The 14,899-nt window shown below is 38.2% G+C and overlaps 1 protein-coding gene across 1 annotated transcript in view; it reads right to left on the bottom strand.

Moving 5' to 3' along the window:
• Nucleotides 1-1,150: 1,150 nt before the first annotated feature.
• LOC309504502 (uncharacterized protein) overlaps nt 1,151-14,899 on the bottom strand; it is a 282,483-nt gene continuing 268,734 nt past the window's right edge. Inside the window, exons 33-35 of the mRNA XM_082177647.1 lie at nt 13,103-13,276; nt 7,967-8,128; nt 1,151-1,977 (exon numbers count right to left, since the gene is read on the bottom strand). Of these exons, the coding sequence (XP_082033773.1) occupies nt 1,905-1,977; nt 7,967-8,128; nt 13,103-13,276 (409 nt within the window). The 3' untranslated portion in view covers nt 1,151-1,904. The remainder of the gene's footprint in view (nt 1,978-7,966; nt 8,129-13,102; nt 13,277-14,899) is intronic.

Raw genomic sequence — 14,899 nt, 5'->3', positions numbered from 1 at the left:
AAAAGTTTTGTGAACAAATGTTTACTATGTGTTATATGGCCTTATTTCAGTGACTTATTATTTTAAAGCCACGCATAAACATTATTATATCAAAACTACAAACTTTTATGTACATGTTGTCACATATTACTGTAGCCCTGTTTGTGCTGAATACAGTGTAATCAGACTTTTGCCATTAATATGTTTTTAAGCAACTGAAAAAGGCACACATGTCAGAGCATGTCAAAACTTCTTCAGGGCCCCAAAAACCCCTTAGGGCCCAGAGGGTTAAAGGGCCACCGCTTATTTCACTAGCTCTGGCTTATATGGCTGTTCTAACGCCTTCATCTGAGGCCGTCACACCCTGGTGACCAGGAAGAGAACTGCAAAGTAACTATAATCAGTCAGTAACAGTGAAAACACAATCATCTATGTGCCCATCTCATGCTGTATGTCACATGACTTATTAAACCCTCAGTGATTCACAAACCTCACTGACCGTCCAAATCACTCAGTAATCAGCCAATTCTGTCCAAATACAATGATTTACTCTTACTTTGTTAAAGAGATGTTTAAGAGATTTCATGAGGCAAACTCTGATGCTCTATAATTTCTAATATAATTTAGATGGAATAATTTAATGTTGTTTTCAAAACATTTTGAAGTTGCTAAGATAAAAGTGTTAAAAGCCTTAAAGGAATAGTTCACACAAAGATATACATTCTGTCATCATTGATTCCCCCTCATGTAGCTTTAAACCTGTGTTTTTCTTTCTTCATTTCTTTCGTCTGTGGAACATAAAAGATGATATTTTGAAGAATGTTGGCAACCAATCAGAGACACTGAGATATTTCTCAAAATATCTTCTCTAGTGTTTCCACAGAAGAAAGGCATACATGTTTGGTATGACATGAGGGCGAGTAAATGATGACAATTTACATTTTATTTTGGGTGAACGAGCCCTTTAAATATACATACACTGGGACAGTTTCTGTCTTTATATATTAGACCAGCATGATTTCTTCTCAAACAAATCTGAAGATCACTCATACGCTTTTATGTTTAACATCTAAACTTAAACTTTTTTAAGCATAAGAATCTCTGGATCTGCTTGTAGCTTCAATAATACTTACAAAAGAAAAGTGAACTTTTCAAACAAAACTAATTGCTCTTAGCTGTACATTTATCATTTTATTTACATGTGAATGTAAATGTGGTGAAAGAGAAGATTATAATTTCTAAATAAAATTCATTAGACAATGTAGACCAGAGCAAGTGAAAGGTACAAAATGCTGTTAAACAGTAAAAAGTGTTTAGTTGGTGTGTAGAGAAGAGACTCCATCCACAGAACAAAGATGATATACTGTATATCTGTGCATTAGCAACAGACACACACATAGATAACTTAATATAACATAAAACAATAACAAACAAGCAAATATACTGTATGCTGTGCATAAAATGTAGGTGAGATAATGTAAACATGTATACTTTTTTTAACATGCAAATTTCACATTGTAGACGTTATATCATGATACATTTATGTGCTATACTTGACAATCACATTTATGATTAGAAACATATTAATAATAATGTATGAGTTCAATCCAGACATTATTATATTTGTAGGCCTTAAACTGAAGAGCCTGAAGATTTCTGTGGACAGACTCATCTGAGCTGATCATCCTCTGTTACACCTTTAAATAAAACTAAACCATCATTTGGCTGAATACTAAACCAACATTAATCAGTCAATATCAAATGTTTCTGATACACATGCTAACACACATGCTGCTTTATTAAACTGTAAAGTCTGAGTATCTTCCACCTGTATGAAACACATTCACACATTAATCACACATGTATTTCTCCTCACAGACAGTAATGAGGCTCTTCTGTGGATCTCCTGATGGTCACTGATCCTCTCATCTCCGTTTCACAGATTTAAACTGATGTAATGATTTATTAGGGACGTTTGGTGATCGATCTTCATCTACTCTCTAAGGGGAAACCAGAAGAGAAAACAATCAGTGTTCAGTGGAACAAAGTGAAAATTACTGACTTTCTATTATCTTGCAGAGATATTTCTCAAACAATATTTGAGTTTTCAGTATAATAGATTTAAAACATGAATGAGGTTCGTGTGTGAGTGTGTGTGTGTGTGTGTGTGTGTTGGTGTGACTGCAGAAGGACCTGCGACTCCTATTGAGTCACTGTAAAGGAGAAACACACACTGATGAGTGTACGGCGTGTGGAATAAACCACAGAGAGCAAATACTGATGTTACTTTGAGTTAAAACCTTTCAGTTAAATCTCCACAAGTTAAAGCCATTCGTCCTCTAGTTTAAACATGCTTGTAGGCTCTTAGTAAATAACTGAGAGTAAAGTAAGTGTAAAGTAGTGTCAAGTCAAGTCAAGTCAAGTTTATTTGTATAGCGCTTTTCACAATACAGATTGTATCAAAGCAGCTTCACAGTATTAAATTAAAATAATACAACAAAGTTTGTTTCAAGAGGAATTTATTGATTGATAAAATTAAATTAAATATCCCCAAAATATCCCTAACTGAGCAAGCCAAAGGCAACAGTGGCAAGGAACCGAAAAACTCCATCAAGTGACCTAATGGTGTCCTAAAACTCCATCAGGTGACCTAATGGAGAAAAAAAACCTTGGGAGAACCCAGGCTCAGTCGGGGGCCAGTTCTCCTCTGGCATTTATGAGCTAGAGGCCGGATTGTAGTTTGAACTGTAGGATTATATGAATGCCTGGCCGAAGAGATGCGACTTTAATCTAGTTTTAAACTGGGAGAGCGAGTCTGAGCAACAAACAGTATCAGGAAGACTATTCCAGAGTTTTGGAGCCAAATGTGAAAATGCTCTCCCTCCTTTGGTGGTTCTGGATATCCTAGGTATGACCAAAAGCCTTGAATTTAGTGATCTTAAAGAGCGCGATGGATTATAGGGTGATAGAAGATCCGTTAAATAGACTGGAGCTAAGCCGTTTAGGGCTTTATAAGTCAGTAGCAATACCTTGTAATTAATACGGAACTTTATAGGTAACCAATGCAGTGATGCTAAAATCGGTGTTATATGATCATATTTTCTTGATCTCGTAAGAACTCTAGCGGCGGCATTTTGGACTAACTGTAGCTTGTTTATTGAGGATGCAGGACAACCAGCTAATAAAGCATTACAGTAATCCAGTCTCGAGGTCATGAATGCATGAACTAACTTTTCTGCATCAGAAACTGATAGCATATTACGTAGCTTAGCAATGTTTCTAAGGTGGAAAAAGGCTGTTTTTGTAACATATGAAATATGATTTTCAAAAGACAGGTTGCAATCAAGTATAACACCCAGGTCTTTTACTGTAGAGGATAAAGTAACAGGACATCCTACTATGTTAAAGTTGTATTGTGCGAGGTTTTGTGGGCGGTTTTTTGAACCGATAAGTATTACCTCTGTCTTGTCTGGATTTAATAAAAGAAAATTACGCGTCATCCAATCTTTTATATCTTTAACACACTCTGTCAATTTGGAAAATGTAGCGTTTTCATCCGGCCGTGATGAAATATATATTTGAGTGTCATCAGCATAACAATGGAAACTAATTCCATGTTTCCTTATAATATTTCCAAGTGGCATCATATATATTGAAAATAACAGAGGGCCTAATACAGATCCCTGCGGCACTCCATAGTTTACTGGAGTTATGATCGATTTTTCTCCATTTAAATAGACAAAATGGTAGCGGTCAGATAGGTATGATTTGAACCAGCTTAGTGCTTGTCCTTGGACACCAGTATAATTTTGTAGTCGATCTAAGAGTATTGTGTGATCTATAGTATCGAACGCAGCACTAAGATCAAGTAAAACTAGTATTGAGATACAGCCTTGGTCAGAAGCTAAAAGTAAATCATTTGTGATTTTAACGAGCGCAGTTTCAGTGCTATGATGCGGTCTGAATCCAGACTGAAACTTTTCATAGATCTCATTTTGTTGCAAGAAAGAGCCCAGTTGAGCGGACACCACTTTTTCTAATATTTTAGACATAAATGGAAGATTTGAAATGGGTCTATAATTTGCTAGATTATTATGATCTAATTGTGGTTTCTTAATGAGAGGTTTTATAACTGCCAGTTTAAATGTTCTTGGAACATGACCTAAAGATAAAGACGAGTTAATAATATTGAGGAGAGGCTCTTCCACTACAGGTAACACTTCTTTCAGTAGTTTAGTTGGTATAGGATCTAATAAACATGTTGTTGTTTTAGACGAAGTGATACGTTTATTTAACTCTTTTTATTCTATAGTTGTAAAGCACTGTAATTGTTCTTGCGGGGTGATAATTGAAGCTGAATTATAAGGCGCGATTGAAGATTGAACGTTTACAATTGTGGTTCTGATGCTTTCTATTTTCTCAGTGAAGAAGTTCATGAAATCATTACTACTGTACTGAACTGTAACGGGATATTTTGTTCGGGTGACGTCTGTTTATTTGTTAGTCTAGCCACGGTGTTAAATAAAAACCTTGGATTGTTTTGGTTGTTTTCTATTAGTTTGCGGAGGTGCTCAGCCCTGGCCGCTTTTAGGGCCTTTTTATAACGTGACATACTGTCTTTCCACGCGATTCTAAAGACCTCTAAATTAGTTTGTTTCCATTTACGCTCTAAAATACGGGTTTCTCTCTTTAAAACATGCGTAGTATTGTTATACCATGGTGCTTTATTTTTCTCTCTGACCTTTTTTAATTTAATAGGTGCAACCACATCCAATGTTCTAGAGAGAATGGTGCTCATAGTGCTAGTTAATTCTTCTAGTTCATCTGTTTGTTTGGGTTCAGGCAGCAGCCGAGACAGATTAGATAAGCAATTTGAGAAATTATCTATGGTGGATGGGAGGATTGTTCTGCCTGGTTGATAACGCGATGCCGCATGACATATTACAGCAGTACGTAATATGCAAGTTACCATGTAGTGATCAGTGACTTCATCACTTTGTGGAATGATATCTATATCGGTTGGATCGGTTCCATGTGATATAATTAAATCGAGTGTATGATTAAGACGGTGAGTTGGTCCGGTGACGTTTTGCTTGACCCCAAATGAATTTAATAAATCTGTAAACGCAGCTCCTAACGCATCATTTGGATTATCTACGTGTATGTTAAAATCTCCAACAATTAGTGCTTTATCGACATTGACTAATAGGTCTGAGAGAAAATCTGCAAACTCTTTTAGGAAATCAGCGTAAGGCCCTGGCGGTCTATATACGGTAGCCAAGGCTAGAGATAATAGGGATGTTTTTCTAACATCTAAGAGCGTAACATTTAGTACAAGTACTTCAAATGAAATAAACTTATTACCCGTTTTCTGGGTAACATTTAGAATATCTCTATAAATGGTTGCAACACCTCCGCCACGACCAATCAGACGGGGCTCATGCTTATAACAGTATCCAGGAGGAGTAGACTCATTAATACCGAAATAATCATTTGGTTTAAGCCAGGTTTCAGTAAGGCAAAGTACATCGAAGCTATTATCTGTGACTATTTCATTTACAATAACTGCCTTAGGTGTGAGTGATCTAATGTTTAGAAGACCTAGCTTTAGAAATAGTTTTTGTTTACTAATAGCAACATTTTCTGTTTTAATAACAATTAGATTTTTCCTAGATCCTGCATTAGATTTATTATTTGATCTCACTAAACGAGGAATAGACACGGTTTCTATGCAATGTTCTACACTAGTATTTATATCAGTTGAATTGGTGCAGCAGAGACTATGATTTGGACTTTTGGTTACTAGTCAAAGGGTATTTAACATTTTGGAGATGTTATCTGACAGAAGATCCGCTCCGAATCTGCTTGGGTGTAAGCCATCAGCACGGAAAAGCCTAGGACGCTCCCAAAACAGATTCCAATTATTTACAAAGAGCAGTTTCTGCTCATTGCACCATGACATTAACCATTCATTTAGCGCAAATAATCTGCGGAACTTTTCATGCCCTAGTCGGTACGTGGGAAGCGGTCCTGACACAATGATCGTTGTTTCAGGTGATGTGCTGCGTACCGTATCGATTAGATTCCTGAAGTCTTTCTTCAGAATCTCCGTCTGGCGCAGCTTGATGTCGTTCACTCCCGCGTGCAGGACCACAGTTCCGACGCGCTCGTCACCGTTCAGGATCTCGGGAACGCGAGCAGCGATTTCAGAAACACGAGCACCAGGAAAGCAGTGACTTTGCACCTTACTTTTACCTAACGTAGCGTGTACGTGCCGAACGATGGAATCGCCGATGATCACAGCATCGCGTTCTGTTTCGCGTAGAGGGGAGAAGCGGTTTTGTGTCGATAACTCGAAAACCGGGAGGGTCGGAGAAAGTCTTGGTCTAAACCTGACTCGCGTCTTCCGCTGCGGAACCACCCAGGCTTCGTGGTGGCGTGTTGGAGCCGGAGTGAACGAGACCATGGCTGATTTCGACCGATGCTGAGGAACGCACGGAGTAGATGCGGTCGGAGTCAGCGGGTTAGTAACGTTAAACACTGATTTGTGTGCATCGGCGCGTGATGTTTCAAGAGCCAAACACCGGTCTCTCAGCTCGGCCTGTCTCAATAAAAGGTTGTGGATCTGTTTCTCAACAGCTTCCAGCTCAGACTGCAGTGCGTGAAGCTCAAATGTGTCCTCACCTGCACCAAGCGGTAGACTACTTACATCTGATATATTCGCCATTTTAACAGATGGACAGTGAGTTAGCAACGAAGCTACCAGTGATGCTATCAATATTAATACTAATTTATATTATAAGTTTGTTTGTAAGTGAGTGTGGAGAAGACGCGTTCAGCCGTGATCCACGGACGTAACCTTTAAGAGTATGCAGCGTTGGATCACTAATAGGCTTGAGACGCGTCTGCTCAACAGTCCGCGTTGTAACTATGAGGTTTTTTAGTGGTAGGGGTGTAGAGTAGACGCACGATAGGCGGAAAATTTTTTTTGGGGTTTATAAGTGAGTGTGGAGAAGACGCGTTCAGCCGTGATCCACGGACGTACCTTTAAGAGTATCCGGCGTTGGATCACTAATAGGCTTGAGACGCGTCTGCTCAACAGTCCGCGTTGTAACAATGAGGTTTGAGCAGTAACATTAGTGCTTCTCAGTGAGGAAAAGTAGAAAATGTTCGTTGTAAGCGAGTTTAAAGAGAAAAATCAAGAATTATAAATCAAATCGATAGAGCTCCAAAAACAACAACGCATTCAGATGCAACGCATGATAATAACAGGACAAGACATTACTCACCGTGTTTGTTGAGTGATTCTTACTCACCTGAGCTTTTATGAACTCAAAGGCGCGAGCGCGCGAGAGAAAATAAAAAAATTTAAAAAATAGCTGAGCGCACGGGTGCCGCGTTAACAGGCTAGCGAATTACTAGCGTGTTGTGCTAGTAGTAACGGAAGCTAGCGATGTTGGGTAAGCTGTATTTAGTAGTAGTATAAACAACTAGAAATTGTAGTAAATGATGGTTCAAAACAAGGAAATACGAGGCTAAGACGGAGCTTACAGCATCGAAGCAAACACACTCACAGCAGGCAGCGAGGTAGTGTGACGTGTTGCTTGTCACAGTAAAAACACACTAGAGACAGAGACATTTCTCATGTGAGCTGGACGCTGTGAGCTGAAGCTGGAACTGAACTGATTTTAGCAGGAGTGCAGCGTTTACTACAATCTGACCAAGTCTGTTTCACACTGAAATGATTCACTATTACTGACACAGTTAATAAAGCAGGTGTTGATGTATAAAGCTGTGACAGTGAGCTTTTGTTCTCTTTCCTCCTTTGTGTTAAACATTTTAATCAACTTTACATTTTGTTCTCACACAAACCCTGTGTTGCAATAAAGCTTAATGATAATGTCCTTTAATGAAAGTTTGAAAGGTTTGTTCACATATCAGAGGTAAATGAAGATCTCTTTAATATCATAAAGTGATGTTTCCTCACCTCAGGCCACAGTTTGAGTCTCGTAGCTCGTCTCTGAGTCGCCGCTTTGAGTCTCCTATCTTATTGTGTCTCAGATCAAGCTCTTTTAGAAACTGCAGTGCTTTTGAGTTAGTCAAAGACTGAGTTAGAGAAGAAACATCTGTAATGCCACAGGCCTGTAGACTAGAAAGACACACAGAGATTATTTTACAAATCATTAAGGTGAAGAATTTTACATATAATGTGATATAATATAATGTGAACTCAGACTCTTCATGAGATATTGAGTATAAAGTGTCTTGGTTTAAACTATTGAAGTGATTTTAAACATTTTCTTTCTTGTATGTGAATGTGACTGACCTCAATCTCTCCAGTTTACAGTGTGAATCCTTCAGTACGTCACACACTGATTTCACATTTTCATAATCAGAAAATCTTGTACATGACAATTAATTCAAAGTCAGTTTTGTAGTTTACAACCTCTGAATACATTTTGCTTAATAAATTAAGATTTAGTGTAAAGCACCATTAGTCCAGTATAACTGTAACTCTGTCAGAATAATCTACTGTCATTTGTTACGCTGTGTTTAGTCTGTTATCACTTCTGTATTGTTTCAAAGCAAAGATTTGTCAGATTTCAGTATATAAAACAATTTTATAGCCACAAAGTTTCAAATGCTTCACAGTTTAATGCTCTTTCTACTGATACACATAACAAGCCGTTAACTAATAGTGTTTCTGAATCTTTCTTCAGATGGAGAAACACCAGAAAGTGCAGTGCTATAAATGATGAGACTTGAGTCCAGTTGCCTTATAATAAACTAAACAGTAAACTTTAATCTCACTGTAACTGCTGTATGTTGCGACCTAGAAGTATTATTTTATAATTTCATAATTTCCTAGAATGGGGATATGTTTAGAATTCTGTAAGGGAAATCACTATATTTCATTGTAATTTCAGTTGATAAATATTCTGGATATTATTCTGATTAATGTTCCTGAAAGGTGAAAGTTCAGTTATGATGATGTCATAAGCCAGTGCAGTAGTGTGGTCGGGGGGAAAACTGAGCCAAGTGAAGTGAACACAGACTATATGTTAGAAGATGTTGTGTTGCTTCATGTTACAGTTTTTCTCAATTGCTAAAACACAATTTCTGAAACCTTGCTCCTTTTTCTGAAAACGTTAAACACAAAACCTCATCTTCAAGCACTATTCACTAAACCTCATCTTCAAGCACTATTCACTAAACCTCATCTTCAAGCACTATTCACTAAACCTCATCTTCAAGCACTATTCACTAAACCTCATCTTCAAGCACTATTCACTAAACCTCTGACTCCTCTTGCAAAATGAAACTTTCACCTCAAAAGAGTTTTACCTGTGTTCAAAATCAAACCCTGCTCTCAAATCATAGACAAAGTGATCAAAATGATATACACTATCCAGCAGTCAGTAAACAATACACCAAACAATAGAAAACACATTGTTCAGAACATATAGTTCTGGAAAGATATCTATGGACTGCTATTCTGTTGTAGACTTACCCGTGACACCTTACTGTACCATCAAACAGTTCAGGGAGAAGTACATTTTTAATCTCAAAACAAATTTCATATGTTTCCGTCATTGTCTTTTGATGAACGAAAACATGTTCTATCATAGGAGCTCAAAATGTATCAGAAATGACTACTCTGCTTTGCTCTTTGCACTTTTGTGTGTGTTGTTCCTCCTCCTTGTACCCCTATTTCTACAGTACTGTACCCTGCATCTCACACACTCGTCCTCTCTGTGATTCTGTCATTCTTGTTCTTTGTTGATATGAACCTGCAACCAGTCAAAATCTATTGAGCAGTCAGTGCTGTTAACAAATGGAAAGCACAATGTTCAGGCCATACAATGTGTTCATTGTACAGTATACAGCCCACAATGCACTGCACTACAGTATACAACACTGAAAGGGACAAATATCAAAGGAGTAAACGTGATCAGTGTGCTTCTTCTTGTCTTTGGGCATCATCTGAAACAGGTTAAATCAGTTTTGAGTGGTTGTGTTCAATCAATGACATGTTCTCTATTTGTATTTGATTGTTCCCTCTTGTGTTCTCCAGTATGGATGACGTGTGCATTACAGTGCAGAATGTGTTTTGAGAATGAGAATGTGTTTAGAGTTTTGCTGAAAAGTCTAAGTGAGATCTGCAAATTGTGTTTTATCATGTGAAATGGTTTAACCCTCTGAGGTCTGAGCTGTTTTCTGGGCCCTGGAGGTGTTCTGACATGCTCTGACATTTGTGTTTTTTTCTGTTACTAGTGACATTTTCATGGCTAAAGTCTAATTACACTGTATTCAGCACAAACTCTGCTACAATAATATATCAGCAGCATGTATGTAAAAGTTTGTAGTTTTGAGATAATTTAATGGCCTCTTTAATTTTAATGGCCTCTTTCCACAGGCCATTTCCCTTCTGAACACTTAACATGCCCCCCAAGGCATATGCCTGCAAGTGCAATACTCCCACTGTCTAGTGCAATATTCTCTTAACTCAGGTGATATTTATATTTATATTATTCATACTACTCAAAATACTGTAAATATGTTCATAATCTGTAACATGCACTAGACTCCCACTGTCTAGTGTAATATTCTCTAACTCAGGTGATATTTATATTTATATTATTCATACTTCTCAAAATACTGTAAATATGTTCATAATCTGTAAATGTTTATTCAGACTAAACCCAACTGTGACCCCTTTTTTTTACTTTTTAAACTATTTTTTTTTTTTATATATATATTTTATTCTTAGAATTTGTATTACTATGTTTCTTGTTGTATTTGTATTTGTATATGTGCACTGGAAGCTTCAGTACCAAGAAAAATTCCTTGTGGGTGCAAGCACACTTGGCAATAAAGCTCTTTCTGATTCATATTCTGATTCTGATAATGACATTTATGCGTGGTTTGTGAAAATACAAAAAAAAATTCTCACTGAAATAAGGCCATGAAACCCATACTGATTATTTCTTCACAAGACTTTTGAAAATTGTATGACATAGCCTAGAATATTTGCTCCAAAACTATGTGAAAATCACCCTGACTGCTCATTCAGATAAGACAATATATTGATTTAAAATTTCTAAGACGTGTTTTGTGTGACAAAGCCATATGCGAAGAGGCGTAATCATCTCGTGAATATGTAAGGTTTTAACACCTGAGAAAGACAAAGACACTCCCCTAACTGCCCTATTAGGAGCGATCAGGCCCTGTCATTCAGAGCAACCTTGCACAAAGAATGAGGAGATTTAAAAAAGAATGGCTTTTAGATTGTTTGGATTTATTTACAACACAACACAATCCAAAAATACAAATGACAAAAGAGCACATTGAAAACAATGATCCAAAGACAGAGACCTTTGTGCCATTCCTAAAAACATACCTTTCATTTCCAAGGTGTTTGATTTTCACTTTACCATGTTCATGTACAGAGACTCATGTGAATGTTGAAGTCAGCAGGACTCAGTTGCATCTGGTCCCTGAAAGAAAGAAAAAAAGAAAAAAACTGTGAACATACTGATATCAAGAGAAACTATAGGGCTGCACGATTTTGGGAATAGATTTTAGATTTTTCTGGTTAAAATTTCTTTTTAAAATTCACAGAATACACACACACACACACACACGTTTCCAACAATATATAATGAACATGAATATAGGCCTTGTAGGCATAGGCTACGCAGTGTTGCATAAAATAATAATAACAATAAATTAAATCTTCCAAAAGATTTCAAGAACAACTACGCTAGAGAAAAATATATTGATTATCATATGTTACTTCAAATGTTTCCATTCGTTATGATGATATGAAATGAGATAATAGTAAAAACATAAAGCCTAATGTTTGGTGCATTTTTCCTTTCAAACGCAATCGCGCTCCAAAATATGATACATTCAAACCCACAGCGCGCTCCAAAATATGATACATTCAAACCCACAGGGCGCTCCAAAATATGATACATTCAAACCCACAGGGCGCTCCAAAATATGATACATTCAAACCCACAGCGCGCTCCAAAATATGATAAATTCAAACCCACAGCGCGCTCCAAAATATGATACATTCAAACGCGATCGCGCTCCAAAATATTAAACATTATGGTTATACATATCTATGCTTGAGCAGATATCCACAAACAGTATTTAACAGTAAACACGGGTCTAAATAGTATAATATTCACCATATATCTAGCAACAGTTCAACTGCAATGTGAAGTTTATGCAACAATACCATAAACTAATAAGTAAGAATTTCTTACCTTACATCTTTCTTGTCTTCAAATCGCGTTCTTCTTCTTCTGATGTAAATCCAATGTAAGCTCAGACGTGTCTTCCAAACTCGACGAAAAGCAGAGACTTGTGAAGTGTTTTGGTGTTTTGTGTTTGAGGTAACGAGGGCGTTCGCGTTCCTTGTGGAGATTTGCATGTGAATCTCTTTTGCGCGAGTGGGCGTGTCGAATTAAAAAGTAATTAGCAAGCGTTTGAGATACTGGACATCCTGTTGGTTTTATACAAATTACTTAAACAGAGAATATTTGTTTGCAGTTTGAATCCGATCATTTAAAAGTACACACTTAAATGTGTATAAAGGTATATGGCTCATAAATGTGTGAGAAGGATTCGCTGAGTTTTGTTTCAGTTTATAGACGTGCTCAAGAAAAAAAAGTTCACCGCGACGGAGAGGCAGAACGCACACCCTGTTTATTTTCTTTATTTTACAAAAGCACAATGTTTTGATTTGATTGTAAGTGGACACATACAAAAGTAGAAATATCAAAGATTCTTTTTTTATATTTCTTTTTTCTGTATAACCATAAATGACGGAGTAATTTAAGTTTATGTTGCTGCTATGTGAAAAAAATCCAGCAAAACGCGTCGGCGCGTTTCTCGACCTCAGAGGGTTAAGGTATTGACAACAGACTGCACAATTAGCTCAATGAGTTCAGGCAACTGAGAACTTTGTTCAGCCAATGGGTTTTAGTGTTTTAGCAATTGAGAAAAACTGTTAAAAAGATCATTCCAACAGAACTGGCAAAATAAAGTTGCAAAAGAGAAGACACAGTCTGTTTTAAGTGTGAAAAATGTACAGTATAATGATACTAACTGTAGTTTCTCCAGGTTGAATTGTGGGTTCATCAGTAGATCACTGAGGTTTTTCACTCCAGAGTCTCCTAGTGTATTCCCGCTCAGGTCCAGCTCTCTCAGGTGTGATGGGTTTGATTTCAGAGCTGAAGTCAGGATGAGACTCTGTTTCTCTGTAATACTGCATACACTCAGACTGAAGACAGAAAGAGGAAATGACTCAGATCCATGTTCAGTTCATGTGTGAGTTAAAATCATCATTAATAAATGCCATACAGTCACTAATACACCAGCAAAATCATGGAAACTTAATGATAAGAACAAACCAAGACAGGAGCATTTGAGGAAACTAGTTACAATCCCAGTCTGGATCCGTCCTCACTCCACAAATAAGTGAATTTATTACTGTAGATTAATATATAGGATCAATATAGAAACAATAGAAAACTTTTAAATCAAACATTTAAATGGACTGATTTCACATTTTCATAATCAGAAAATCTTGTGCATGACTCACAATTAATTCAAAGTCAGTTTTGTAGTTTACAACCTCTGAATACATTTTGCTTAATAAATTAAGATTTAGTGTAAAGCACCATTAGTCCAGTATAACTGTAACTCTGTCAGAATAATCTACTGTCATTTGTTACGCTGTGTTTAGTCTGTTATCACTTCTGTATTGTTTCAAAGCAAAGATTTGTCAGATTTCAGCATATAAAACAATTGTATAGCCACAAAGTTTCAAATGCTTCACAGTTTAATGCTCTTTCTACTGATACACATAACAAGCCGTTAACTAATAGTGTTTCTGAATCTTTCTTCAGACGGAGAAACACCAGAAAGTGCAGTGCTATAAATGATGAGACTTGAGTCCAGTTGCCTTATAATAAACTAAACAGTAAACTTGAATCTCACTGTAACTGCTGTACAGTATATGTCACGATCACACACACGGAAAGGTAAGATCCAAAAGCAGCGTTTTATTAAAGGGTAATCCGTACTCGCAACCAGTCCAGGCAGAGGTCAATAATCCAAAAGGCAATCCAAAAACATAAAAGATAAACCCAAGAAACAGGCTTGAACTAACAACGGAAGTGTGGGGACAATATACAAGGACTCCGTGACAAACACTGAAACAGACAGGGTATATATATACACACAAGTGCTAACAAGGTGACGAGAAACAGCTGTAAGGCAATGAACAATCAGTGACAGACAGGATCATGGGAATTGTAGTGAGAATGCATAGACACCGTGAAAACTGAGGACCTCTAGTGTTTAACCCAGGGAACCACCAGACACTGTGACATAACCCCCCCTCTACGGAGCGGCTACCAGACGCTCCACGACAAAAAACAAAACTCGACAAAAGTCCAGGAGGGAGGTGGAACTGTGGGGGATTAGGGGGAGGGACGGAGGGCCAGGACCATGGGAGGGAATGGACACAGGGGATGACAGTTCATCGGGCGGCCTGGGCGGAGACGACCCTTCAGGCGACCAGGGCGGAACAGATAGTCCATTGGGCGATCTGGGTGGAGACGACCCTTCAGGTGGCCAGGGTGGAGCAGGTAGTCCATCGGGCGGCCAGGGCGGAGACTTCCACTCGAGCGACCACGGCGAAGACAACCCATCAGGCGGCCACGGCGAAGACTCTCCCTCGGGCGGCCAGGGCGGAGACGACCCCTCGGGCGGCCAGGGCGGAGACGACCCCTCGGGCGGCCACGGCGGAGACGACCCCTCGGGCGGCCACGGCGGAGACGACCCCTCGGGCGGCCACGGCGGAGACGACCCCTCGGGCGGCCACGGCGGAGACGACCCC

Source organism: Leuciscus leuciscus (genome assembly GCF_965113295.1).
Source record: "Leuciscus leuciscus genome assembly, chromosome: 8".
Lineage (NCBI taxonomy): Eukaryota > Metazoa > Chordata > Actinopteri > Cypriniformes > Leuciscidae > Leuciscus > Leuciscus leuciscus.
The sequence above is the reverse complement of the archived record's forward strand: the minus strand, read 5'-3'. Positions and strand labels throughout refer to the sequence as shown.